The sequence below is a fragment of the Oryx dammah genome, unplaced genomic scaffold, assembly GCF_014754425.2.
Source record: "Oryx dammah isolate SB20612 unplaced genomic scaffold, SCBI_Odam_1.1 HiC_scaffold_29, whole genome shotgun sequence".
In the NCBI taxonomy this organism is placed as follows: domain Eukaryota; kingdom Metazoa; phylum Chordata; class Mammalia; order Artiodactyla; family Bovidae; genus Oryx; species Oryx dammah.
The window spans coordinates 17047767-17062229 of NW_024070213.1; the positions used below are offsets into that span (position 1 = coordinate 17047767).

At 44.0% G+C, this 14463-nt stretch overlaps 1 protein-coding gene across 1 annotated transcript in view; it reads right to left on the reverse strand.

The window, feature by feature from the left end:
- LOC120858763 (antigen WC1.1-like) overlaps positions 1-12109 on the reverse strand; it is a 29116-nt gene extending 17007 nt beyond the window's left edge. The window contains 2 exon segments of the mRNA XM_040235068.1: positions 6151-6471; positions 12037-12109. Of these exon segments, the coding sequence (XP_040091002.1) occupies positions 6151-6471; positions 12037-12109 (394 nt within the window).
- Positions 12110-14463: the final 2354 nt, after the last annotated feature.

Below are 14463 nucleotides of genomic sequence, written 5' to 3' on the forward strand. Positions count from 1 at the left end.
ATTATACAGTAGAAATGACAAATATTTCAAGGGACTAGATCTGATAGAGTGCCTGAAGAACTGTGGATGAATATTAGTGACATTGTACAAGAGGCAGTAATCCAAACCATCCCCAAGGGGGAAAAAAGAATGCAAAAAAGCAAAATGGCTGTCTGAGGAGGCCTTACAAATAGCTGAGTAAGAAGAGAAGCTAAAGGCACAGGTGAAAAGGAAAGATATACCCATTTGAATGCAGAGTTCCAAAGAATAGCAAGGAGAGATAAGAAAGCCTTCCTCAAGGATAAATGCAAAGAAAAAGAAGAAAACAATAGAATGGGAAGACTAGAGATCTCTTCAAGAAAATTAGAGATACCAAGGGAGCTTTTCATGCAAAGATGGGCTCAATCAAGGACAGAAGTAGGCTGGACCTGACAGAAGCAGAAGAAATTAAGAGGTGGCAAGAATACACAGAAGAACTGGACAAGCCAAGCTTCAACAGTACGGGAACCGAGAACTTCCAGATGTTCAACCTGGATTTAGAAAAGGCAGAGGAACCAGAGATCAAATTGCCAACATCTGCTGAATCACACAAAAAGCAAGACAGTTCCAGATAAAACATCTTCTTCTGCTTTATTGACTACACCAAAGCCTTTGACTGGGTGGATCACAACAAACTATGGAAAATTCTTAAAGAGATGGGAATATCAGACCACCTTATCTGCCTCCTGAGAAATCTGTATGCAGGTAAAGAAGCAACAGTTAGAACCGGATATGGAACAACAGACTGGTTCCAAATTGGGAAAGGAGTACATCAAGGCTGTATATTGTCAGGCTGTTTATTGAACTTTTACAAAGAGTACATCATGGGAAATGCCAGGCTGGATGAAGCTTGAGCTGGAATCGAGATTGCCAGGAGAAATAACAATAACCTCAGATATGCAGATGACACCAACCTTTTGGCAGAAAACGAATAACTAAAAAGCCTCTTGATGAAAGTGAAAGAGGACAGTTAAAAGTTTGGCTTAAAACTCAACATTTGAAAAACAAAGATCGTGGCATCTGGTCCCATCACTTCATGGCAAATTAATGGGGAAACAATGGAAACAGTGACAGACTTTATTTTCCTGGGCTCCAAAATCACTGCAGACCGTGACCTCAGTCATGAAATTAAAAGAGCTTGACCCTTGGAAGAAAAGCTATAACCAACCTAGACAGCATTAAAAAGCTGAGACATTACTTTGCTAACAAAGATCCATCTAATCAAAGCTATGATTTTTCCAGTAGTCACGTATGGATGTGAGAGTTGGACTATAAAGAAAGCTGAGCGCCGAAAAATTGATGCTTTTGAACTGTGGTGTTGGAGAAGACTCTTGAGAGTCCCTGTACAGCAATAAGATCCAATCAGTCAGTCCTAAAGAAAATCAGTCCTGAATATTCATTGGAAGGACTGAGGCTGAGGCTGTAACTCCAATACTTTGGCCACCTGATGCAAATACCTGACTCACTGGAAAAGACTCTGATGCTGGGAAAGATTGAAGCCAGGAGGAGAGAAAAAGATAAGATAAGTAGTTCTGACTTTCTGTTTGAGGCAATGCTAGTCCCATGACAAGATAAAAACATTTAACTACTGGAAAAGTGAAAGCAAAGTCGTTCAGTTGTGTCTGATTCTTTGCACCCCATGGACTGCAGCCCACCAGGTTCCTCTGTCCATGGGATTTTCCAGGCAAGAATACTGGAGTAGGTTGCCATGCTCTTCTCCAGCGGATCTTCCTGACCCAAGGGTTGAACACTGGTCTCCGGCAGTGCAAGCAGACTCTTTGCTGTCTGAGCTATCAGGGAAGCCCTGTAAAACCACATGCTGTCTATAAATATGCATGTTCAAATATAAGCACAGAAACACATTATTAATAAAGAGGTAAAAATTATACACTATGCATAAAACTGTGGTGTTTATGTTAGTATCATATAAAGTAAGAGTATAGAGCAAAGAATATATTCAAAGAGAAAGAAGAAATATTTTATGATGATAAAATACTAAACAAATTATGTAGTATAAAAATTCGTGGGCTAACATTAAAGTGGTGGCTATAAGAAAATTTGGAAAACTGATGCTTCCTTGATGCCTACATTAGAATAAAAACCAAAGCTGAATGAAATAATCTAAGATTCATTTCATGGATCTACAAAAATAACAACAAATTGTAAGCAAAAAAGAGGAACAAAAAGTGAGAACAGAAATCAATTATATAGAAAGCAAACATACAATGAAGAAATCAACAGAGTCAACTGGTGAATTTAATGAATGAGATATGAGCACATTTTATTCAATTTCAAAAATTTAGGCAAAATAGGCCAAATCCTTGAAAAGCATAACTCACCAGAACCTGATACCAAAAAAGGGAAAATCTGATTGGTCTTATATTTGTTAAAGGAATAGATTTAATATTATAAAAACTTTCCACAAATAAAATGGCAACCTTCAATGGCCAGCACTTCCAGAGGGCTCAGAAATGACTCCCACGTCAAGATAAAGGAAGAGAGGGCAGAAAGGAAGGGTACACAGAGGTTGTGGTGAATGTAGTAGTTGACCTGGATCATGAACCCACCCTCCCCTCCTATAATCCTCGCGTCTTCGTCCCCTCATCATTTTGCACTTCTGTACTGCAGTCCTTCTCAGCTTGTGAAGCCATCCCAAACCTTTGTCTTGAAGCCCTTGAAGTCCACTTTTTAATTCAAACAAACTTCTGTACATTCTTCTCAAGTGATTGTTTCTACTTTGGATTTCTCCTACTTCATTTCCAACAATCCACTAAAGAGGCTGAGATTTCTCTTCCATACCTGACTCCTAAGACTGAGAGGAATAAACTCTCAGACTTCAATTCCACTGAGAAAACTGAATAGATGTGCTATTCTATTCTTATCTCTGGTGCATCACCACTGCTTTGACTTACCTTCACATTATTAAAACGTGTCTGGCTGGTGCTCTGGGATGACCCAGAGAGATGATATGAGGAGGGTGGTGGGAGGGGGGTTCAGGGTTGGGAACTCATATACACCTGTGGTGGATTCATGACAATGTAGGGCAAAACCAATACAGTATTGTAAAGTAAAAAAATAAAATTAATTAATTAAAAAAGAATTTAAAAAATATAAATAAAACATGTCTGAAAATAGAGAAAAGACAGATGAGTGGGAGGAAATTGATGACAAAGACATTAGTAGAAGTAAGCTGGAATTGTCCATAAATGTATGAGAGCCAGAGTTAGAGTGATAGTGGTCAGGGAGCACAAACCACAATCAAGGTTTAAATGCCAGACTACTCACAAATGTTCTTACTTTAAAATGCATCTTAACTGGAATTAATATCGAGACATCAGTTTTCTTAAAACAATCACTAGAAGCTCCAGCAGCACACAGTCCATTTTAACTTAGATGCTGATTTATCAAAATAAAGCAGAGCCTCCTGCAGTGTCTCCAGAAGTTTATCTTCAGACAAAACCATGACTAGGACATGGTGCCAATAAGGAATGCCACTCGAAATGCTGGAAAATATTAAGGCTTTTTTAAAGCAAAAATTTATAAGCAAAAGTCAAGTCTCCTTGAAAATAATTGTTTTTGAGGGTAATACTGTAAAAAAGAAGGTGAATGAAAACTTTTGAGGAGATGAACAAGTTTATGGCATGGGTGTTGTAATGGTTTCACAGATGTATACTGATTTCCGAACTTATCATATTGAAAACATTGAATATGTACAGATTTTGTATGTCATTATTGCCTGGATAAAGTATTTTCTAACCAGAGATCAAATTGCCAACATCCGCTGGATCATCGAAAAAGCAAGAGAGTTCCAGAAAAACATCTATTTCTGCTTTACTGACTATGCCAAAGCCTTTGACTGTGTGGATCACAATAAACTGTGGAAAATTCTGAGAGAGATGGGAATACCAGACCACCGACCTGCCTCTTGAGAAATCTGTATGCAGGTCAGGAAGCAATGGTTAGAACTGGACATGGAACAACAGACTGGTTCCAAATAGGAAAAGGAGTACATCAAGGCTGTATATTGTCACCCTGTTTATTTAACTTATATGCAGAGTACATCATGAGAAACTCTGGACTGGAAGAAACACAAGCTGGAATCAAGATTGCCAGGAGAAATATCAATAACCTCAGATATGCAGATGACACCACCTTTATGGCAGAAAGTGAAGAGGAGCTAAAAAGCCTCTTGATGAAAGTGAAAGAGGAGAGTGAAAAAGTTGGCCTAAAGCTCAACATTCAGAAAATGAAGATCATGCCATCTGGTCCCACCACTTCCTGGGAAATAGATGGGGAAACAGTGGAAACAGTGTCAGACTTTATTTTTTTGGGCTCCAAAATCACTGCAGATGGTGACTGCAGCTATGAAATTAAAAGACGCTTACTCCTTGGAAGAAAAGTTATGACCAACCCAGATGGCATATTCAAAAGCAGAGATATTATTTTGCCGACTAAGGTCCATCTAGTCAAGGCTATGGTTTTTCCAGTAGTCATGTATGGATGTGAGAGTTGGACTGTGAAGAAAGCTGAACGCCGAAGGACTGATGCTTTTGAACTGTGGTGTTGGAAAAAACTCTTGAGAGTCCCTTGGACTGCAAGGAGATCCAACCAGTCCATCCTGAAAGAGATCAGCCCTGGTATTTCTTTGGAAGGAATGATGCTAAAGCTGAAGCTCCAGTACTTTGGCCACCTCATGCGAAGAGTTGACTCATTGGAAAAGACTCTGATGCTGGGAGGGATTGGGGGCAGGAGGAAAAGGGGATGACAGAGGATGAGATGGCTGGATGGCATCATGGACTCGATGGACGTGAATCTGAGTGAACTCCGGGAGATGGTGAACGACAAGGAGGCCTGGCATGCTGCGCTTCATGGGGTCGCAAAGAGTCAGACATAACTGAGCGACTGAACTGAACTGAACTTGAATGCCTGGATAAAGTATTTTCTAAAGAGAAAAATAATTGTTTTCTTAGGGGTCTCAACTAGTATCATCAAAAATCTGCTGAAGGTGGGATTGGAAAGGATCACCTTTCCATCAATCTTCTCCAACAGAACACCAAAGAGCTAATTGGCTGTGGCTCTTACGGACCCCCTGCAGATGTCCTCAGGGCTCCCAGGTCCCACCATCCCATCAAGTTAGGTGACACTTTCCTGAGACTCAATCACCTCCCTCGGAGAATTCACTGTGATTTCTGACTTTTCCTCCAACCCAGCTGCTCTGATGGATAACGTCCTGGCCGTCTCATCCACCACTGTGATAACAACTGAGATGTTCTTAGTTCCTGAGACCACCCATTCACACTCCAGTTTCACTGCTGTCTTTACTGCCTCCAATTTTGCACAAGTCAGTTACACTTAGACAGCACTGAACACTTCTTATGAGTCACTTTAGGTTCTTTTAGCCTCACTGCCTTAGCACTCGCTTTGTTCCAGCTACTGTGGTATAAATTTCAAAGCTTCATATTTTTCTGCAGCTTCAACATCCCTACAAAAGGATATGAGCTCCCCACCCAGATGAGCAAGTGCACCAGTGTGATGAGACTATCCCCTGCCAGAAGTCCCCCTTCTTGCCACCCCTGACTGACTGTGACCTCGTGACATTCAAACACACCAGTGAAATCCCCTCATGTCTTTTCCCTTGTGTGACTGCACCTTGACCCACAGTACTGTCACTAGTCCCTGGATCTTCACGCCCCATTTTGGTTAAGACTGCTAGGTTGAGCTTTGCTATTGGAATCTCCCCATGTACCGACCTGATGGTGCTCTGTCTTTTTCATAGGACAGATAATAATTCCTAGGAAAATGAATACAATACAATTTGCTTGCCTGCATCTCTCCTATATACCCTGTAGCTGCACTTCTCAAACCATCCTAAAAAAGAATAAAAAGCAACTACCATGATGAAATTAACTCAGACAGGTCCAACCCAGAAGTTGGTCTGGAGCCTTTACTGTTCAAGTCCAAGCAATTCCTTCTGCTCCTTTTAGCACCCAATGCTCTAAGAATCATGTGGGACTAGAGTCTTCACCCAAGTAGACTCTAAAGGCTGTGATCCATATTCTCACATGGTTATTCTGGGAATCAGACCAAAGCTTTTTCTGCTGGGGACCCCCACCCAGACCAGGCAGGACTCACCTGAGCAGACTGCTCCAGCATCCCAGTCATGAATGAAACCATCATCACTAAAGTCTCTAATACTAGAATGTTGACATTCAGTGAGAGCTGACTCTGTTCCCCTGCATAAAACATAGTAAAACCAAATGGGGCCAGCTGCTGGTCCAAAGTAAGCACCTCGAGGAGCCTCAACAGCAGCTCCACACCTCAGCTGTCTGCACACCACAGCTGCCTGCTCCAAGCCCCAATCATAATCATTCACTGTGCCCCATTCTCCTTGGTACTTCACTTCTACTCTCCCCTCACAGCGGTGGGCTCCATCCTTCAGCCTCAGCTCCAGAGCTGCAAGAGAGACACAGACACAGGACACGGGAGAGATTTTAGGAGACAAGGCAATGGTATAAATATTTTTTAAATGAGCTGAGAGGGAAAATTTCCTATATATAGTATTTGTTGATTTCTGTGATACACATATTCCCGCCGCGGCCAACTCTAGGCTCCCAATGTGCCATTGCTGAACATGGAGCAGGAAGGGAGGCACCAGGTTTTTCTCACAAGCCTGTAGAACCAGCTCCAGGGACACCGCTGAGGACAGGCCTTCAGAGACTCTGGATGCTGCCCTCCCTGTAGATGTGCCCAAGGCTACTAGGACCCAGCTTCCCCATCATCTCAGTTACAGCTCATGGCCCAGGATCCAGGGAGGAATCCTCCCTCTCCTTCCCTGTCCATAGGGAGCATCTCATCCAGCTCAGGAACAGAGGGCTGGGGTAACAGGCTCTAAAGTGTCCCGGTTATTCCTGCCACCTGGTGTTCATGTCCTTGTGTAATCCCCACACTTGTGTGTATCTAGTAACATGAGTCTAACAAATGGAATTTGGCAAAAGTGATAAGATTTCACTTAAGAGATTAGGATTCAAGATGACTCTGGAGTTTTCTGAAAATCTGCTTCCCGGGTTATTATCCAAAGTTTGGGTAGAATAAAATCCCCTGCTTTTTTCCTTAACAAAATTGTTAATTGATTTTTCATCAACATGCTTAACACTGGTGATTAGGAAGGAAAGTATACTACATTTCAATTATAAAATAAAATAATTGTAGGATTTAAATTTTCTATATTATCCCTGGAATATCCTATCTTTTGTAATTCCATCAATACAATGGACTTCCTAAGCACTGCAAAGAATCTGTGTGCCAGTGCCAGAGATAAAAAAAAGATGCAGATTCAATCCCTGGGTTGGGAAGATCCCCTCAGGAGGGCATGGGAATCCACTGCAGTATTCCTGCCTGGAGAATCCCACTGGACAGAGAAGCCTGGTGGTTACAGTCCATGGGGTCACAAAGAGTCAGACACAATTGAGTGCACACACACACATCAAAACAATAAAAAATTTTACTGTGTAAAAGCAGCATAACACCATACACAAAAATAAACTCAAAATGGATTAAAGATCTAAATGTAAGACCAGAAACTATAAAACTCCTAGAGGAGAACATAGGCAAAACACTCTCCAACATAAATCACAGCAGGATCCTCTATGACCCACCTCCCAGAATATTGTAAATAAAAGCAAAAATAAACAAATGGGACCTAATTAAACTTCAGTTCAGTTCATTTCAGTCTATCAGTCATGTCCGATTCTTTGCGACCCCGTGAATCGCAGCACGCCAGGCCTCCCTGTCCATCACAAACTCCCAGAGTTCACTCAGACTCACGTCCATCGAGTCCATGATGCCATCCAGCCATTTCATCCTCGGTCATCCCCTTCTTCTCCTGCTCCCAATCCCTCCCAGCATCAAAGTCTTTTTCAATTAGTCAACTCTTCGCATGAGGTGGCCAAAGTACTGGAGTTTCAGCTTTAGCATCATTCCTTCCAAAGAAATCCCAGGGTTGATTTCCCTCAGAATGGACTGGTTGGACCTCCTTGCAGTCCAAGGGACTTGCAAGAGTCTTCTCCAATACCACAGTTCAAAAGCATCAATTCTTCGGTGCTCAGCTTTCTTCACAGTCCAACTCTCACATCCATACATGACTACTGGAAAAACCATAGCCTTGACTAGATGGACCTTAGTCGGCAAAGTAATGTCTCTGCTTTACTCAGCCATTAAAAAGAATACATTTGAATCAGTTCTAATGAGGTGGATGAAACTGGAGACAATTATACAGAGTGAAGTAAGCCAGAAAGAAAAACACCAATACAGTATACTAACACATATATATGGAATTTAGAAAGATGGTAATGATAATCCTGTATGCGAGACAGCAAAAGAGACACAGATGTATAGAACAGACTTTTGGATTCTATGGGAGAGGGAGAGGGTGGGATGATTTGGGAGAATGGAATTGAAACATGTATACTATCATGTAAGAAACAAATTGCCAGTCTAGGTTCGGTACAGGATACAGAATGTTTGGGGCTGGTGCATTGGGATGACCCAGAGAGATGATATGGGGAGGGTGGTGGGAGGGGGGGTTCAGGATTGGGAACTCATGTACACCTGTGGCGGATTCATGTCAATGTATGGCAAAACCAATACAGTATTGTAAAGTAAATAAATAAATAAAATAAAATTTAAAAAATAAAGGTTCTGCACAACAAAGGAAACTCTAAGCAAGGTGAAAAGACAGCCTTCAGAATGGGAGAGAATAATAGCAAATGAAGCAACTGACAAACAACTAATCTCAAAAATATACAAGCAACTCCTGCAGCTCAATTCCAGAAAAATAAATGACCCAATCAAAAAATGGCCAAAGAACTAAATAGACATTTCTCCAAAGAAGACATACAGATGGCTAACAAACACATGAAAAGATGTTCAACATCACTCATTATCAGAGAAATGCAGATCAAAACCACAATGAGGTACCATTTCACGCCAGTCAGGATGGCTGCTATCCAAAAGTCTACAAGCAATAAATGCTGGAGAGGGTGTGGAGAAAAGGGGACCCTCTTACACTGTTGGTGGGAATGCAAACTGGTACAGCCACTATGGAGAACAGTGTGGAGATTCCTTAAAAAACTGGAAATAGAACTGCCTTATGATCCAGCAACCCCACTGCTGGGCATACACACTGAGGAAACCAGAACTGAAAGAGACACGTGTACTCCAGTGTTCATTGCAGCCCTGTTTATAATAGCCAGGAGATGAAAGCAACCTAAATGTCCATCAGCAGATAAATGGATAAGAAAGCTGTGGTACATATACACAATGGAGTATTACTCAGCCATTAAAAAGAATACATTTGAATCAGTTCTAATGAGGTGGATGAAACTGGAGCCTATTATACAGAGTGAAGTAAGCCAGAAAGAAAAACACCAATACAATATACTAATGCATATATATGAAATTTAGAAAGATGATAATGATAACCTTGTATGAGAGACAGCAAAAGAGATACAGATGTATAGAACAGACTTTTGGATTCTGTGGGAGAGGGCGAGGGTGGGATGATTTGGGAGAATGGCATTGAAACATGTATATCATATATGAAATGAATCGCCAGTCCAGGTTCGATGCATGATGCTGGATGCTTGGGGCTGGTGCACTGAGATGACCCAGAGGGATGGTATGGGGAGGGAGGAGGGAGGGGGGTTCAGGATGGGGAACATGTGTATACCTGTGGCAGATTCATGTTGATGTATGGCAAAACCAATACAATATTGTAAGGTAATTAACCTCCAATTAAAATAAATAGATTTATATTTTAAAAATAAATAAACAAAAAACTAACTCAGAACAACAACAAAAACAATATTAATATATACAGATGTGCAAAATATATTGTTAACTTTTAAAAACATGTTACAAAAATATTATATATTGAATTATCTAATCTTGGGGGGTCTACATTATTGTGTATAATAACAATTATGCTTCAAGGAATAATTTTTTGGCAATATCCATCATGAATTTCCTGGTAAAAACTCTTATAGTGTCTGCCCAGCTCAGCAATCATCAAATCCTCACAAATGCCTAGACTATTGTTTTATGAGTAGTAAGTTCAATGTCACATGAAGTAGAAGAAGAAAATTTTAGTAGGAAAACACAGAACAGTGTTGTTTCAGGAAAAATAAAAAGAGTACTTTCTTTGGCAAAATGGTCTTGCTTCATAAGTAACGTTTCAGAAAACTTTCAACAGTTGTCCTAGTAAGTGTGGGGTCTTGCATCAGAACACATGTTGTCTCACCCCTCAGCGGATCAAAACCCACCTCTGCCCTCCAGAGCTCTCAGGAGAAGATGCTTCACCAGCATCTACCCAGCATTCAAGGAGCAGAGACATGGAGGGAAGGGGCTTTCCAAGGAGAGCTGTGAACTGGAGGCTGAGATCTAGGGGACAACAGTGAGCTCTGAGAGGAGACAGGGCTGCACTGAGTCTCAGCGGACCAGTACCCACATCTGAGAGAGATGCCTCTTCCAGGCTGGAGACCAGATTCTCTGAAGCCGTAGCCCTCACTGGTTGAGAGGATGGTTTCCCCATCCTCTCACTCGGGGGAAACCAGGTCCAGGGAGGTACAGGAGAGGGCACAAGAGACAAAGAGCTCCCTACAGAGACACAGCAGATCCTGGGAGGGGGAAGGACCATCCCAGGCCCTCATCACATCAGGAAACAAGTCACAGGGACTGGGGCAGGGACTCAGGAACTTATACACCTGGGGCTGCACATCAACTAAACTCCACAGACAAGAGGTCCCCTCTTCTGGCTGCGGGCTTCTCTGGTCCACAATGGACACCTGGTGGGAACAGATGAGGCCAGCAGGCAGAGCCTCTCACAGAGCCTAGTGCTGCACAGACAGGGGAACAAGCAGAGGGGAGCCTGGGGGACGGGGGAGAGGAGCCAGAGAGAGGCAGGCAGGGGCACGATTGTCTCTGATCGGGTTACATGCAGTGACCTAGCCCTGTGGGACCCTGTGTGCTTCACAGACCAACAGACTCAGTCCCTGCTCAGCAGCCCCATTCCTCTCACACAGACCAGCTCCACACACCCTCACACAAACAGACACAAGCTCCTCACACACTCCACACATACACACACACATACTCTCACACACTCCTCACACATTTTCATACAAACACTCACAAACTCCTCACACACTCCACACATACCCTCACACACACAAACTCCTCCCATGCTAGCAAAACACACTCCTCACACCCTCACACACACAAACCCTCACACACTCCTCATGCACCCTCACACACGCACAAACTCTTCATACACTCCTTATACACCCTCACACACCCTCACACACAGACACACACAAGCTCCTCACACATTCCACACACACACACACCCTCACACACTCCTCACACACCCCTGAAAACATGCATACCCTTGCAAACAAACACAAACTCCTCACACACTCCACACACACACACACACCCTCTCTCTCACACACACACTCACACACTCATTACACACCCCCACAAACACACACATCCTTGCACACAAACACAAACTCCTCACACACAGACACACCCTCACACACACACACACACAAGCACAGAGCCCACAGGAGCATAGACACAGGAAACATGGGGACCCAGGGGCAGTGCTCACACACCAGGCACGTGGAGCGTGTGGGAAAAGCCCAGAGTCCCAGCTGAGCTCAGTCGCTGGACCTTCCACACGCTGGGAGCCACTGGAATCCTAGAAGCTCCCTGAGAACAAGGGAGACAGCGGAGGGGACTCAGGCTGACCCAGCTTGGTCGAGACCAAACCTCACTGCTCTGTAAAATCTGCCGCTACGATCAGTGGACCCCCTCCAGGAGAGGGACCAGTGTTCACAGTCAGCGTGGCTCCTTTTTGATCAAAAACACTGAGGCTCAGTTCCAGAACTCCAGACACCTTTCCTTTCACCAAGGGGTCCACTCCCTGCTGTGGACCCAGGACAGAGGGGCAGCTCTTACCTTGACCACCCACCACAGTGCCGAGGAGGAGGACACAGAGTCCCCACAGGGAGAGGCGTCTGCCCAGAGCCATCCTGACCCCACGTCCTCAAGGTCACAGTCCTAGCTGCAGGATCAGCCTGTGAGGAGGCATCAGGGTGCCAACCAGGGTCTATATAGACCACCCCTTACACCCTCCCTTCTGAGAGCCAATAGCGACACCTCTCACCATTTCAGGCACTATCGGAGGCTGCATCTACTCCTTTCTGCAGCTCAAACACCAATGAGCTTCTGCATCTTCAAAATGTCCTTATATGAGCAACACGGTCCTTTGACCTCCTGCTTCCGTGGTCCTGAGAGCCAGGCCCCATGGCCGGTGCTGGTATAGAAAAGTTGCATTAAGTCATGTGAGTGACTCTCTTTCCCTTGATCACCCTGGCCACTATTTACAGACTGTGAGATCTCACATGGTCAGGGTCTGGGATCAATTGGCCCATGAAGAATAATTTTGGTGGAATCAGGCATTGATATCCCCCAGGGCTGGGCTCAGGGACAAAGAAGAGAACTGCAAGCAGGCTGAAAATACAAAAGTAAATTATCAAGTCAGCAGAAATGAGGACAGGAGCACAGGAACTCACAGGTGAGCATGGAGGTGGTGAGGTGGGAACCATCGAGTTGGGGGGATGAGATTGCTGGTCATTCCCCCCTTCTCAGAATGATCTGGAGACAAGGTCCTGGAGCACAGGGGTGTCATAACAACACAGGGCTTTGACAGAACCTTCCCTGGTGGCTCAGATGGTAAAGAATCTTCCCACAGTGCAGGAGATACAGGTTCAATTCCTGGGTTGGGAAGATCTCCTGGAGGAAGAAATGGCAACCCACTCTAATATTCTTGCCTGGAAAATCTCACAGAGGAGCCTGGCGGGCCACGGTCCATGGAGTCACAAAGAGTCAGACAAGACACGACTGAGTAAATAACACTTTTTGACTGAGCCTAACTATTCCCGTCACGGATCTTTCTTAGCCCCTAAGACCACTCTGTCCTTGGGCTATGTCACTTGGGCTATGCTCCCTTTCTGCAGAGTTAGAGGGGATGTGGTCTTCTGTTTACAGACCCAACCCCTCTTCTCTTTGCGCCACCCAGGGGCAGAAGTCCTGCCCCCAGAGCCATCTGCTGATGCACTTGCAACATGTTTCTTCCTGCAAAACACAGGCTCAGTGCAGAGATTAGAATGTGTGCAGAACTCCCCTTAGACTCGGTCCAGACAGGCCCCACCCTGGATGCTGCACGGTCCAAGACACTGCTCTGGATGCTGCCAGCCACCCCCTCACCAGGGAGAGGGTTTCATGAGAGGACACCCACACCCAGAGGGAGTCCCTGCCATCCCCCTTCTAGACAAATCAGGGGGTCTCAGAACAGGAATTCCTACCCAAATGGAGCCCAGGCTGCTTCAAGAACTGTCAGCTTCTTTTCTACATGTCCTGAGGGTGACCAAGGCCTGCTGTTTGCTGTGGAGGTGAGGGTGCAGTTTAATCCAGGGCATCTCACAGTGTGGTCACTCCAGGCAGCACCAGCAAGACCCAGAAGCTTGTTACAAATGAAAGTTCTCAGGCCACACCCAAGCCTAGCGAATAGCCTGTGTGTCACATCCCAGGCCCTCCAGGTTGTTCTTCTGCACATCGAGGTTTGAAGATGCAGGTTCAGAGGGAACATAGACACACAGACTGGGCGCAGTGCCTGCTCACAGGCCAGGCCCCTGGCGGTGGGGGGGGAGAGGGGATGGAGGGGAGGTCAGGCCTCAGGCTGACTCTCCCCCGCAAGGCCACGATCTAACCCCAGCGCCTTCCAGGCTCAGGTCTCTCTGAGGGGACAGTTTGAAGATGCTCTAGTCACATTCAGGTCATTTCCAGCCCATCTGACACTCACGGGTCCCAGAGCGAGTTTTTAAAATGTCATTCTTTTTTAAAATTTCAATTGCTTCATGAAAAGTCGCAGTTAGTAGACATTTCATACGCTTCTGAGAATAGGACATATTAACAGTTAGCTTCCTTAATGGTGATAATTTATCAATCATTATCAGAAAGGACAGGAAGAAATGAACAATATGAAGGAAGAAAAGTTTCATAGCCTCATTTTTATGTAATTAATGTGACCATAGTTTTTTTCACATATATCTTGTCCATATTTCAGATTATTTACTTGTAATTGATACTCAGAACAGGAATTATTACATTTGAAGAATAAAAACTCATTATTTTTCAAATGACAAAAATACTGCATTTTTTTTTACCATATTGCCACAGAGCACCGGAAGTCTATCTGTTCTCTGAATCTTTCAACATTCTTGAAAAAGAAAAAGGAAAAAATAAACCTCTCTCTTTCACTCCACTCCAGGTCCAGGTTACTGTCTCTCCCAGGAGTGGCGGCAGTGGGAGTTTTCCAGGTAG